Source organism: Psittacula echo (genome assembly GCF_963264785.1).
Source record: "Psittacula echo genome assembly, chromosome: 6".
Taxonomy (NCBI): domain Eukaryota; kingdom Metazoa; phylum Chordata; class Aves; order Psittaciformes; family Psittacidae; genus Psittacula; species Psittacula echo.
Window position 1 is genome coordinate 73,841,601 of NC_137743.1, and position 14,152 is coordinate 73,855,752.

The 14,152-nt window shown below is 38.3% G+C and overlaps 1 protein-coding gene across 4 annotated transcripts in view; it reads left to right on the forward strand.

The window, feature by feature from the left end:
• The window catches only part of HYCC2 (hyccin PI4KA lipid kinase complex subunit 2), a 56,807-nt gene extending 42,761 nt beyond the window's left edge, over nucleotides 1-14,046 (forward strand). Inside the window, exons 12-14 of one of the 4 annotated variants that reach the window (XM_080620653.1) lie at nucleotides 730-897; nucleotides 5,664-6,182; nucleotides 13,043-14,046. In XM_080620653.1, the coding sequence (XP_080476779.1) occupies nucleotides 730-897; nucleotides 5,664-6,182; nucleotides 13,043-13,098 (743 nt within the window). In that variant the 3' untranslated portion in view covers nucleotides 13,099-14,046. Of the gene's footprint in view, nucleotides 1-729; nucleotides 898-5,663 lie in introns of all 4 variants that reach the window. The other 3 variants (XM_080620654.1, XM_080620652.1, XM_080620655.1) reach the window with 3 other exon arrangements.
• The last annotated feature ends 106 nt before the right edge of the window (nucleotides 14,047-14,152 follow it).

The window sequence follows — 14,152 nt, forward strand, 5'->3', positions numbered from 1 at the left end:
ACCATTGTGTGGCCCAATTTAGTGAGGGGCCGTATTATAAAATAGCTGTGGATAGCTTAGAATAAGTCCTTATTTTTCCTCAGTAAGTACTTTGTCATATAAAGCATGCCTGACTGTACACAGAAAAATAATAAATACATAATAATATTTACCTTGATGTGATGCCATCTTCAGTGTAGGTGTAGCAGAAAGCTTGCTTTGAAATAATTTTGTCATAAAGCTTTGTTGCTGCATCTATAAAACATTGATTTAAAAAAATCTGCATAAATATCTGAAGGTAAAAGGTAGAATAATCTAAACATAAACCAAGGGTAAAATAAAGTCTGCATATAAAGATTACGTGTTTTCCTGTGGTACTCTGGTTTTTGTTTGTTTTGCTTTTTGTTTGTTGGGGTGTTTTTTTTGTTTCCCCTGTATCATATGCAAAAGGATTTGATGACCTGAGGTCTTCAGCTGAATCATGACGTACAGGACAAGTAGCTGTCTTCTGTTCTCAGAGCTCTGGGTCATGTTTGTCTTCACTGCAGTTGCCATTATATTCATTTGCTAGTCTCTGGTCTGCAGTATAGCCCACCTGTCCCTTTCTGTGGATGTTCTCACAACTTCTGACTAAGCATGGATAGTGTTTTGTTTGTTCCTTGTCCACATAAATCTTCTATTTTCCCTGCCTGGGTTGGAACACCAAGAAAGGAATAGAAAAGCACTAAAATGTTATATGTTGAATCCCAGATGGCTTTGACTTCTCAAACGAGGCTGACTCAAGCATACCTGGCTCACCGATCCAGCATGGCTCCACAGACGTAGGGATCAAACGTGAGCAAGAGGGGGAGGTGCTGATGCGCAGGACCCCTGAGCATGGCTTCCCGGAGCCCACCTTGGCAACAGCCACAACAGAGGGTAGGACAGAGATGAGGAGGCAGAAGTCAGTGAGGCAGTTGCTGGAGGAGGATCCTGGCTCCCTATCCCCAAGCAGAACTTCTTTCCATTCTAGTGTGTGTTTCCGCTATCCCAGGGTGTATTAGCTTCTCTTTGCAATACACGCATCCCCTATATACCTAACATCAGGTCAGGTACTATCTTTTGTTATCACGTGGGCTGGCCTGGGGCTTGCATCTGTGTGGTGAAAGACTGCTTGGCATGGCAAAAACAAAAAGATGGGTAATAACCAATAGCTTTGGGATTGCTTGGAAACTTTCTATTACTGAGCATGTTTAATTTAATATTCAGAAGGAAAAAATGCACCAGATGAAAAATAGTGTAGAGTCTAAATGGATTTGGCTACAACTTAGTTACAGTAGTGTCTTGTTAATCTGCAATTCTTAAATTTCCAAGAACGAAAATTCCTATTCCAGTTGAAAGTCAGGCCTATCTGAGACAGATACACAACTGCTGATGTTTTTACTTGCCAGTCATCCTCTAATTGAAAATTCCTACATACACATGAATGAGCTGGTTGCTCTAAAGGCAAGTACCAAAAAAGCGTTTGTGTTTTCAAGAAGAAAACAGGTTGTCATGTTTCTAAAGACTTTAGAAACAATTATTGCTTTCATTCTCAATCATGCTGGCCATTCAAATGCTATAGGACTTCATTTGTCTGCTCTGCAGTCAAGAATAGCAGATAGAGTAGCTGGCAGAAATTTATTTTTCTTGAGTTTATCTATTAATTTTCTTATCTTTACTCCATAAAGGATGTGGGTTTGAGTATTGAATTTGAATCATGATTTCTCCTCTGAGATGAGAATTAATTTCTTTTAAATTTAACTAAACATATTTTCAAGTGTTCTCCTATCTTAAGTCTTCTTTTCCATCTGAGCATTCCTTTGTTATTTGCATCCTCTTTAAGCATATTGCTTGATTATAAATGAGATTTATGTGCACATTTAGATATGACTTACATAGGTTTCAGATTTGTTCTTCTGGAAACAATCATCTGGAGAATTTTGAGATTTCATGTAGTGTTACCACAGAATCCTTGCCCTTAGAGTTGCTATCAAAAAATAAAGGCATTGTGCTTCTGTAGAAGATAGTTGCATAAGAGTGTTTAGTGCAAATTTATAATCCACTCCTTGGTGCATAGCTAATTTGAGCATGCTCAGTAAATGAGTCCCGTCTTCTAAATTCTCTTGTTCACTTGGTTTTATTCCATTTTACTAAACTTCGCATGTGCATGCCCTGAAGGATATGGAGAAGTCTTCAGCTGCAGAGAACCTTCTGAGAGAGACAGGAAGTGGGAAAGAAGTTGATAAAGATGTGGCCTTCTATATGATGGACATCTATATGATTTGGCATGTTGCTGGATAAGCATCATTCCACATACTTCACTTCAGTAGAAGTGAATCAAATACCCTACTGTAACATTAGCAGTGTATAAGTACATGCTTGGGAGAATTGAGTTCTGCCAGTTGATGGCATCTGGGAGAAGGCCAATGAATGAAGTTCCGTTTGATTATCAGCATAGAATTGTGTGTGTATATATAGTGGTCTATTATTTTACTGATGCTGATTTCACAGAAAAATTCAGCTAGCAAATTCCCTCTCATAAATGTCATTTTGATATCAAACAACATAATAAGAGACTAATCATTTCTCATGACGCTTTAGCCTTCAGGTATAGGAAGGATAAGCAGTAAAAGTTACTTTAAAAAGCTATATGAAACGCTTCTTCAGATCAGTGTTTTGACCCAATAAATAGAAAAATGCAGAGATATCAAGAATGACTCAGTAATGTCTTACAAGGTATTCTGCTTCTGGGTGGTAGCAGCTGTGGTTATGTGCACTATTTTGGATCAGTGGAGAATGCTGTATCTACATCTACAGGATTAATTATGTACAGGCATCAATAAAGAATTATTTGGCAACAGACTTATTCTGATAAGGAACAGTGAGAGTCCTGAATGACACTGTAGTGCAATTGATATATGTCAGGTTGCACTGTCTCTCTTCTGACCTTACTTATAGAAGAGTGCTTGGGAAACACAGGTTTTTAGTTTTTGTTTTCTTTTTTAACTGTCTTATTGGTCTGTTGGGGGGGGAAAGGAGGAAGAGGAAGAAGAGAAATTTATTACTTCATCCTGTTTTCCCATCCTAACAGAGTAAGTAAGGACTCAGACATTTATTTTTTTTTATTGTTTCTGAGGGCAGTTTTTAGAGGAAAAATAACATGTATTGGGAAAAGAGTATGTGTTTGCTGAATTACTTCAATCCCACTGAGAGCTTCTGTAGGTATATGGACCTGACTAGACAGAAATTCTCTTGCATGTTGTCTTCTCTACCTTCTTTATTTTTGAGCACTGCTGAGCTGCTTGGGCCTCTGTATAGTTGCAGCATACAGAAGCTTGCAACAGCCCCTCTCAGTCATGTCTTTAAATTCTGCGGATAAATGCCACTTTTGCAGTGTGACTATTCTGCTTTGCTGTCCCTGAATAGGATTGTCTGGTTTAGCATCCTGTTAGCAATGTTTTAACGTAAACTTTAAAGATGACTGATGTTCTTGTAATAATAAAACCTTAGGCATATTGTCTGGAGAAACTTTTTGGGCTTGAGAGGGGACTTCAGCTGCTGCTATTGCTGCCTGTAACCAAACACGCTTTCATCCAGCTTTGCATGAAAGGAAACATAAATGTTGGTGTATTGGAAAAGTGCTCTTGCTTTCAGTATGTTCCAATTCTGTCATATTTTTATTAGCATTTTTGATTATGTGTGGGAAGGTTGGGGTGGGGGATGGAGGTGTGGTGGATTATGAATAAAATGTCATTGTCTAACGTAAGAAAATATCCTAATGTCTCAATGAGAAGATGAAGGCCTAGTTTGACCAAAAGGGGTGGGCAGGAGGTGGGGAAGTAAACATATTTTAGATATAGTTACAGGAAGTAAAAGGAAGTAACACACCTTCATTTTAATAATAGTCCTTGAAACCTGAGAAACTTCATTTTCTAAGACTTTACCAAGGAAGGAAGACTGCAGTAACATGAACTGCAGTCAGCAGAACTACCTTTCTGCTTCAGGGAGGCTAATGAGTCAAACAGAACTATATAAAAACTACATAATAAGCTCACATTGCTTTGTTCTGAGAGAGGCCTGAGAACGGTCTGATTGGAGATGGTTAAATGTCTTGTAAGCTTCTTTTCTTTCCTGAGAAGAAGTAAGTTAGTTTAAAACAGAATAATAAAACCTCCTTTAGAATTATCTTGATTTACGCTTCATAAAGTTGGATCAGGCTATGCTTCTGCTACATAGAGGCGGCAATAACAGTGAAAGCTTTATGTCTGTGTTGCTTGCCATAATGTAAAATGTTTCTTAGCGCTCTGCTAACAATCAGTGTGAAAAGATGAGCTTCCACTCAAGTGTTAGATTCTCTTACATCCTTGCTGCCACTTTTTCCTCATCCCACAAAAGAGATTTAAACATGTTTGCTTGGTGGCAAGCAGAGTTGAGCAAACTGCCAGTAGAGCAGTACAGCAGCCTTAGCTGGGACAGGTCCATAGGCTTTGCAGATTTCTTGCACATAATCAAGCTCCATAGCTTTTTATAAAGAAAAGAAAAATTCTTGTAGCCCGAATGTCTCCTGTTTTACTAACATAGTTAAACTTTATGGCTTTATAAATATGTGGAGTAAAACCTCAAACTCCATTTCCAGTTGTGAAATTTGAATGCTGTTCAGTTTTCTACTGAAACAATAACTCTTCCTGTGAGTACTTGGAGCTTATTGGAGCTTAGAAGAAGGATTGGAATAAGATTTAAAAAAAAAAAAAAAAAGAAGTTGCCCTAATAATATTATAGGCCTGAAAACAAGGATTTAAGAAAGAATTTGTCAGGCCTTTTTTTCTTCCTTTGAGATAGAATCATAGAATAGTTAGGGTTGGAAAGGACCTTAAGATCATCTAGTTCCAACCCCCCTGCCATGGGCAGGGACACCCCACACTAAACCATGCCACCCAAGACCTCATCCAACCTGGCCTTGAACCACTGCCAAAACAGTCAAAACCATAGTGCCTCTTCTACAACATGAAATGTTTCAGACATTAAATTTCTCTTAATACAGTGGTTGGTTGTTGAGGTGTTTTTTCCCTCTGGAAAATCCAGATGCTGAGACAAAAGCAAATATGCTAGAAGCATCGTGCTAGGATTGCTGGAAATGCAGGGAGGATTGAGCTGTGGAGGAGGGAGAACTAGGAATTAGGTTAATCTCCAACAGAAAGTATAGTCACATTATTTAATATGCAAGCTACAGACAACAGAAGCCTTGTGTATGTGGTTGCTGGCCTAGGATGGAGCCTAATTATTTTTTTTTTTCTTGTAAACACATGCAAGAGGAGAATAGGCACCAGCATCTGCAAACAGAACTAAAACGCGTTAGCCAAATGGGGCGTAATTCTTATGTATAGACAAAGTTCAAGAGATGCTCTGACTGCTAAAAGTGATGTAGAGGAAAGGCAAACCAAGCTCAGGGACTACTTACTGTTAGATTTCATTATTATGCTAAACATGACAGGAAAATTATTGGCTGCAAATCAGAAATTTTTAAGCAAGTGGAAACCAGGTGGATTAGCAAATGAGGTTTGTTTGGATGTTCTGTGTGCATCTTTGCCTTCATGTAACTTGAATGCTTACTCTTTGTTCTGATTGTTTTGGGATTTTTTTGGTTGTTCTTTTTTTCTTAATAGATACTGAAGGTGTAAATGGAAGAGAGGAATCTGTGAACCTTAATGATGCTGATGAAGGATTTTCATCAGGAGCTTCGCTCAGCAGCCAGCCAGTTGGGACCAAACCCTTATCAACTGTATCCCAGAAGGGCAGCTTAAGGAAAACAGCAAGTGGCCATTCTGCTAAGGATAAAGAAACCTCTTCTGCAGCAAAATCCAATGAGAGCCCTCGAGATCCAGTAGCTTGGAAGCAGTACATGCACCAATCCACTGACCTTGGTGCAGATATAATTGAGATGACACCTACAAAGAAACACCTCAGCCTGCCTGCTGGGCAGGTGGTGCCAAAAGCTAACAGTTTGAGCCTGATCAGGACCGCCAGTGCTTCTTCCAGTAAATCGTTTGACTACGTGAATGGCAGTCAAGCAGGCTCCAGTGTTGGAGCTGGTACAGAGGGTGTTACCAATCTAGCAGCTGGCAACACCAATCGATTTTCAACTATCAGCCTACAGGAGGACCGACTAGGCCAAGCTGGGGAAGGTAAAGATCTCCTTCCCCCAGGAGCTCCCCTAACCAAGCAGTCTCGGTCTCCAAGTTTCAATATGCAGCTGATATCCCAGGTGTAACTTTGACTCCCTTCATTAGGACTCCCACTTTCCCCTTAATCCCCAGGCAAGTTCATCCTTAGGCAAAACATGAACCATCATCCCACAGTGTGAAAATACTGACTTTTGTGGTCTTGTTTGATTTGGTTTAGCTATCATACTGTATTACTGAAACAGCAATAATTCTTCCCTCACCTTCATCCTCCCCTTCCGCCCCCACCCCTTGTAAACATGGTTGTGAAGCAGTATATAATGTACTGTATGCCTTTTTCCATGCCTTCCTTTCTCCTTGGGTGATGTGCAATCCATCGTAGGCTGATCAGTCCCATTTCAACACTGTGAGACTGGAGACACCGGCGGAAATGGTGAATGTGATCCCTATGAGATGATGCTTTGGCTTTGTTAAGAAATAGAAACGGGTTTGTTTTCTCAGTCTACAGTACTGCAAAGACTACTGGATCATGACTTTTCTTTCTCAGAACCAGGAGTGCCTCAGAGATTCTAGTGTGACTTTGGACCTCTCTGAGTCTGTGCAATCAATTCTGGGGAGGGGATTGTCATTGCTGCTCCTGGCTGCCTACAGCACTTTTTTCAGTAAAGTAAGGGTAGTTGTTTCTTGCCTGCCCCAGTCTCTCATCCCAGAAGCTTTTGATGTTCAGCAACTGAGACATGTATTAACAGGTTGTTTCCCTCAGAGAGAGGATTCTTAGCAGATAATATAGGTTACAATGCACTTCTAATGGTGTTGTAGCCATTTGTCATGTTACATGTCTTCCCCTCCAGGATACAGGGTCATTCTGCATACGAACTAAAATTTAGACACCACCATGCTGTTAAATCAATCTGGTTTGTAAGTGGGAAGGAAACACTATTTTCCCAGGAACTAATGGCTAGCTCTGCTCCATTTTTGTTGTTGTTGTTCTTGTGAGGTGCTGATCACTGAATTGAAAGGTGTATTCGGGTAAAGAGTATTTCTCAGGCTGCTTCCTATGGTATCATGGCTGTTGGACACCCCGGGCCCCTCACACAGCTGCTTTCTCAGTGTCCCTGAATTCAGTCATGGAGTCATTTTAAGAATCCTGCAGTCCAGACAGAGACCATACTCTTAAGGGGCTGTTTCAGGGATAGAGACAATAGTTTGCTAGAAATACTGAAGCTGCAATGTGAAATGCTTTTCTAGAAACACCATTTGTGCAAAGGGGTACTGACAGTCCATTTTTCCCCAGAAGGATCACGCTTCATTGCCTTGGTATATGTAACTCACTGAGGTTTTTAACTTACTGTAGTGGATTGGCCCTACTATAGAAAATTCAGAACTCATGCCACTGAGCCAAGCCTTGAATGTATATGACTCTGGTGTATGGGCACTGGCTGACACTTATGCTAAAGAACTCTGCTTAGAAGCACATTTCCGGTTACACAGGAGAATGTTTGTTATTTTCTCTCCATCTCTATCTTCTTCTTTTTTTTTTTTTTTTTTTTTTTTTAATTATTAGAAAAGGGAAAAGTTCATCCTCTATGCTTCAGATCTGTATGATATCCTGGAAGTTGACAAATTGTAAACCCACAGGAAAGAGTTATGAGTCATGGGCACTTTGGTTTCACTGTCACTGTGAAGGATAACCAGAAGCAATTATAAATAGCAGGCCATATTTGACAGTCTTTGAGAAATTCAGGACAATGATAATGATGTTGCATTGGTGGTAGATGGTTTTAGGTTTGGGTGGTTTCTTGCTTTTGAATTTATTTCAAGGAGAAAGTTTTCTTCTTTTCAAATTTACATTAAAATTCATGTAAATATTTGAAGGGGTTTTTCTTGTGGTTTGGCAAATGACTTTAGCAGTCTAGTCTTCATATCTTACATTCTGTAATGAATTAAATGGCATCTTGACATGCAGAAATTCATTTAAAAAGTAAATAGAATCATCATCAGAAAGAAAACTTACAATTTCTAAATTAATCTTGAAGGACCACCACAGATGGAACTAAGGCAGAGTTGCGATAAAATGTCAGCAGCTGTATATGGTTAAACTGTTCTTTGTTTTATAAAGTTTTAAAAGTGGAGACAGTTGGTAAGTCATGGCTGTACAAGGTTTATATTTTGTAAAGACCATCATAAAGGAAATTCTATTGAAGAGTTATCACTGTAGATTAAGAAGGACCAAATAATTTGCTTAAGTCTTTTAGAAAAAGAAAGGTCAAGAGTGTCAGCTAATTTTTTAGTAGTTATTTTAGTATTTTAAAGCATAGAGCTGCTCATTGGCAAGGTTCTCTACTTTCTACATTTGCTATTAAAAGCATTCGTTCAGAAGTTTTAGACACTTATAAAATTTGGCCCAGTGCCATTTTTTTTTTTAACTTGTTAAAAATATTCTTGTTTGTGGGATCCCACACTATTAACCTGTTTCAGGAAAGTGAGACAACTCGGTGACTTCAGATAGCGAAGTCAAATGTACGTGCATAAATTCAAATTACTCAAAACTTAAGTCAAACTACTTTCTGAAATACTTTTACAGTTCTGATTTTGATGATGTGCCTTTTGTTATTTCATCCATTGTATTTTGGTTTGTTGTCCTGTATATAAACCAGTCCTGTATAAGTTTTTTTTAAAGAGTTCAAATTTCTCCTTGTGTAAAAAACATTTTTCTGATGTGCTACATCTACAACTTCTGAAAATTACCCTTTTAGTGCAACGATTCAGTTGTGGGAGCTTGTTTTGTCATTTTCAGACAAGTGCTGTTCAACATCTATCTTAGAAAATTACTCATCACTAGTATCTACAAACCAGCTGTAGTAACAGGCTTTGCTAGGGCTGTGTATCATGTTTATCATTAGTGCTTCTAGATGTGTCTCAAACTATGCCAAGGTGCATTAAGATTGAGGCAAAACTTACGTGCTGAAGTTCAGCACATTTCAAAGTACTGTGGCAGAAATAAAATCAGAAATATCTGGGATATGGGCTGAGGGAGTAATCTGCTGTCTTTCTGATGATATATGCTAAGTACTAAACAGAGTACAAAACATACTTTAAATTTCCTGACAGCTGTGACAAATATTTAGACTTAAATCTCTATCCTGAATTCACTCTGCTGTGTCTTGGTTTAGAACATTTGGTACTTGACATGAGGCACTAGATTTAGATTTCTGAAGCTTTTCAGTGCAACTGCAGCATTAATAAAAGGTTAGAAAGCAGAACAGTATGATTTTTCCCTGTGTATGTGCACATGCATGCATATACATGTAATTCTTAGGTGGGGAAGTGTGGGTACTATAATTTGATGTACATGTACATTTAAGTAGGCATAAATGAATTATTCTTTGGTACACTTTTTACCACATCATATTATGCTGCCATTTTGCAACAGAATTTTTGTTGAGCTTTATGATTTTAAGAAAATACAAAATGTTGGGATTGATAAATCTATCTTGATTATCCTTTTCAGGGGCTTATTGTGAGCAGCTTTTTGGATGAATAATGCACCATTTTTTCATCTTGCAGGCAGCAAAGTGATGAAGTAAAAATGCCTGTTAAAATGAATGTTGCAAGATGTCAGTTTAAATTGCTGTATTATGCTTATAGTTTTTATTTGGAGACTTTGTATGTCACTGTCCATTTTAAATGCAAATTTCTTTGAACACCCTTTCTGATGTGAATTTAGAAAAGTTTATTAACAGCATACGTCATTGTGCAATGCTGAACATCATGCTGCAGCCAGTAAGCGTTAGATCTAGTATTTGTAGTTTGCAAGTGTGTTGGTCTTAAACGCTGCATTTCCAACATACTCCTGCTAGCTTTAACATAATTAAAATTACCTGCTTTAACATCAAAATAGTGAGAAAAATTCTTTTCTGATGAAACATTTATTTGCACTACTTACAAATACTGGAGTTTACTGGGACAGGGTTTTTTCTCACCATGTGAGGTTTACTTGTGTGCGGGTAGGTACATACATTTGTCACGTGTTGACAATCAATTGCCTCAACTGTGTGTATACTGTATGTAAATATGAACATATTTTTCAAGATTAAAGGGGAAACCTGCATATTAATGGTGGTAAAGCTATGCTGTAGTAAGGTGACCCCAACTCTAACCCCTTTTTTGTCTCCAGATACTGTGCAACTTGTTTTACTTCTTTAATGAAGATTCTTAGTGTTCTTGGAAAATTTTAGCTCCAGGGAAATTTTCCTCAATATTTAATGTATAACATATTCAGAGAATTATATTTTGAAAAAAAATAATTTTGAAATAGATAATTCTATGCTATGGCTGTATTTTAATCTAAGAGTTTAAACTTGTCCTATTTTATTGTGAACCAATGGCTATCTCTTGTAAGTGTTCAGCATTTTAACTTTGGTCACAAACCAGAATTTTTTGTTTATCTTGGCTTACAAATTTTAATTCATTTGAAGATTAAGTGAGAACCAAGAATAACTTTTTGAGTAAAATCACAAAAATCAAGAAGACTGGGTGCTGTACTCATAATCCTGGAGGAGGTGTGGAAAATATAATGGAACGTGTTTGGATGAAATGCATGTACTGCACACAAAACAAAGATGGTTCTGATGTTAGTGAATTTAATAATCTCATTCTTAAATTCTGCAATTCTCTCATTGCCAAAGATATTGCTACCTTGGCATATTCAATATAGCACTAAAGCCATTAGCTAGGTCTCATTTGTAACAACTGTTTACATCATAGGAATAGTTTGCATCAGAAGAGTAAACATGCTCCTTTTTATTTATTTGTTTATTTAAATTTCTTTTTTAGGATAATTGCAGGACTAAAGTTGCAAAATATAACTTTTTTCCAAGCATGGTAAGCGAAGAAGCCAGATCCTCTGTACTTGCATTGAATTTTTTGTTTTATATAAGATTGTTAAATATTTTATATTTTCCTTCAGTATTTTAAATGCTGTTTGTTTCTAGCATATGGGCCTTAATCTCCTCATTATTTTTTAGTTTGTTTTCTCACTGCATTCAGATAAACTTTGCTGTGGAAAGCTTTTCTGTAGGTGATTTAGGGTGACAGATTATGACATGGGTGTTGTTAGTGAATGTGTGTTGTCAGTCTGTCAAAATTTACATGTTGTGACCAGCTGAAGAGCCAAAATACTCACCTGCCTCTTACGCAGTAGTGGCAAGTGATGGAGAGCTGTGAGCAACTTGGTTTTTCAGTAGTTCCTGGAAACAAGCAGTAAGTGGATTTTGCAAGACTGATATGTATGAGGATTTCCATATAGTCATTATGACATTTTATTTAAGATTAAACTCATCTTGGGACAACATTTTGAAACATAACAGCTAGCTGTTTCAGTTAACTTGCCTAGTAAGTTTGGCAAGTGTCAGGGCCTGTGGCATTAAAATTTCAGAAGCAAGCTGTCTTAAGGGTACCTTACAGCTTCCAGAAATGGATTTAGCAAAAATCTGTCCCATATTATTTGTCTGTATTTAAGATTTAAGGAAAAAAAACATGCCTTTTTTTTTGCTGCCATTCTTTTATTTACTTTTCTGTGGGCTACCCTCCTCCACTGATTTCTTTTTTTTTTTTTTTCCTTACTGTGTTTATCAGATTTTACCAAAAGTAGTAGCTGAGCGACCAAATGAATTTAAAATGGGTCCATAACTTACCCCTTCTATCATAAAGAATTACTAAGCTATTCCTGTGAGGAGCTGTTGATGGGAACAGATGTATAGTAAACTCTTGTGTCTGTACAGTAAAACCTTGTCCTATATTTTAGCTTGTGCATGATGAGCAGTGATGAGATCAAGTTTTATTAACCAATTGGTTGTGAGCTCCCGGTGTTTTGCAGTTGATAAGATGTAAGCAATTTAGAGTGGAATATCTTTGCATTCTGATAGAATTCTTCAAAGCAATTTAAATTTCGACACTTGACAAGATGATTAATCACTGATTAAAATGTGATACAGAATTCACACAGGTTTTTGGTTTTAGAGGGTAAAATGGTCAGGGGGAATTTGTCATAGAAACCTCCTTACAAATTGCTAGGGGATCCTGCGTGTTTGAGCCCTCATCCTCCCCAGAGCTGATCACAAAGCATTAAGAACAGGCTGAATGAAGCAACCTTTTACCTTTTGTTCTAAAATAAGGATGACTTGGGAGCAACAGAGATACTGGCTATTGACACTGTTCTTTCTGTTTAGGCAGTTGTTGTTGTTGTGCTAGATTTTCATGCCTATAGTTTATGAAAAATGCAAATAGTAAAAACTTTGTGGCTTCAAGTATACAGTAGATGTGAGTTAACAATCACTCAGGATAAACCAACATGTCAGAGTATTAATAGATTCCTAGTACTGGGGTGTGTCTGTGTGTTTCTGTGTGTCAGTGTTCAGTGATTCCTTTGAAAAAGACTTCTTATTGTTTTCTTGCGGGTAGTGAATACTTTTGGGTTGGATGTTACAAGCTGGTTATTTATGGAAAAACACCGTATGATTAAACAGAGTTGAGCCATTTAATGTTTTTTTTTTTCATATCAAAGATTCCAGGAGAAAGCTAGCATACATTTTTAATAATTAAATCAGATACTCTCAGTAGGTTTTAGATTTACTATGGTAGCTTTTATTTGCTATAAAAAAAAAACCACCCACCCAACAACTGAATTGAGGTACCCCATGCTGCATTTTTTTAAATTTGTAATTCCTGTACTTTGCAATGAACCTTTTGATCTGTTTTCATCCTTGTACGAATGCGGGCTATGCCGTCAGTTTTACTAGCAAAAAGAAAAGCATTCTGCAAGGGTTAAAAGATTATTTTCTTACTTTTTTCTGTCACACCAGGTTTGCTTCTCCGAACTAAGGTTTCTGAGGATTTTTACTACTTTAGCATTATGTAATCTTATCTCTGTCATAGAAGGAGCGTAAGCAGCAAGTAGCCCACTTCTTGTAGCAGAGAGGTGGGGCAAACAGCCGTGGATTGGTGGTGGGAGCCCCTCTTTGCCAGGACAGCCCTGCGTGCTGGTACGACCCCCAGACGTTCGAGATTCGGTACTGGTGAAGGACTAAACCAAATGGGTTTCTAATAAACCGTGACCTCTGCTGTATGATGTCCTTTAACCTGGGACCAGGGAAAAATCTTCATTCTTAGACCTGAAGATGGCACGTATTGAAGATCATGTTATTGGTGCATGTAAGCCATTATCTTAGCTGTCTTACTGAGCTGGTTAATGCTGTTGACTTGTTGAAATGTGAAATGTAGTTACTATTGACTTTGTAAATACCTGCCAGAGATGAAATATAATTATTTTAAATCGTTGTAAATAGAGATGTATAAAACTTGACACAGTCTGCAATGCAGAAAAAATATTATATATATATAAATATATAAAGATGTTAAATAAATATTGTGCTGTTTCCGAATAGAAATGGAGACCTTGTGAATTGTGGGGGTTTTTAATTTGATGGTTGGTTGGTTTTGATTTTGGGTTGTTTTGGTTGGTTTATTTTTTATTTTTCTTTTTTTTTGTGTGGGGGTTGTTGGGGGGTTTTTTTGTTTGTTTTTTTTTTTTTTTTTATGTTTGGGGTTTTTTTGGGTTGGTTTGTTGGTTGGTTGGTTGGTTTTGGGTTTGGTTTGGTTTTGGGCTTACGCTGGTGGTGGTGAGTAACGCAAGCCACATGTGCACGGTTTCACAGCTCCCACCACGCCGGTGCACGGGCTGGGAGGGGGAGGCAGCCGCTGGATGCTGCGTGTTAGTTAACTCTGCCCCGGAGCGCTCACGGCAGCTGCTGCGGGCTGCCTGCGTCTGAAGCAGCGAGAGGCTGGGCCCGGGCCGTGAGGAGAGCTCTGCCCGGGCGGCTTCGCGTCGCCACGGCAACCCCGGCCGCCCGGGGGTGGCTGCGCGCATCCCTGGCAGCGGAAGTCCCGCCCTCTCTCCGCGCCCGCCGGCGGGC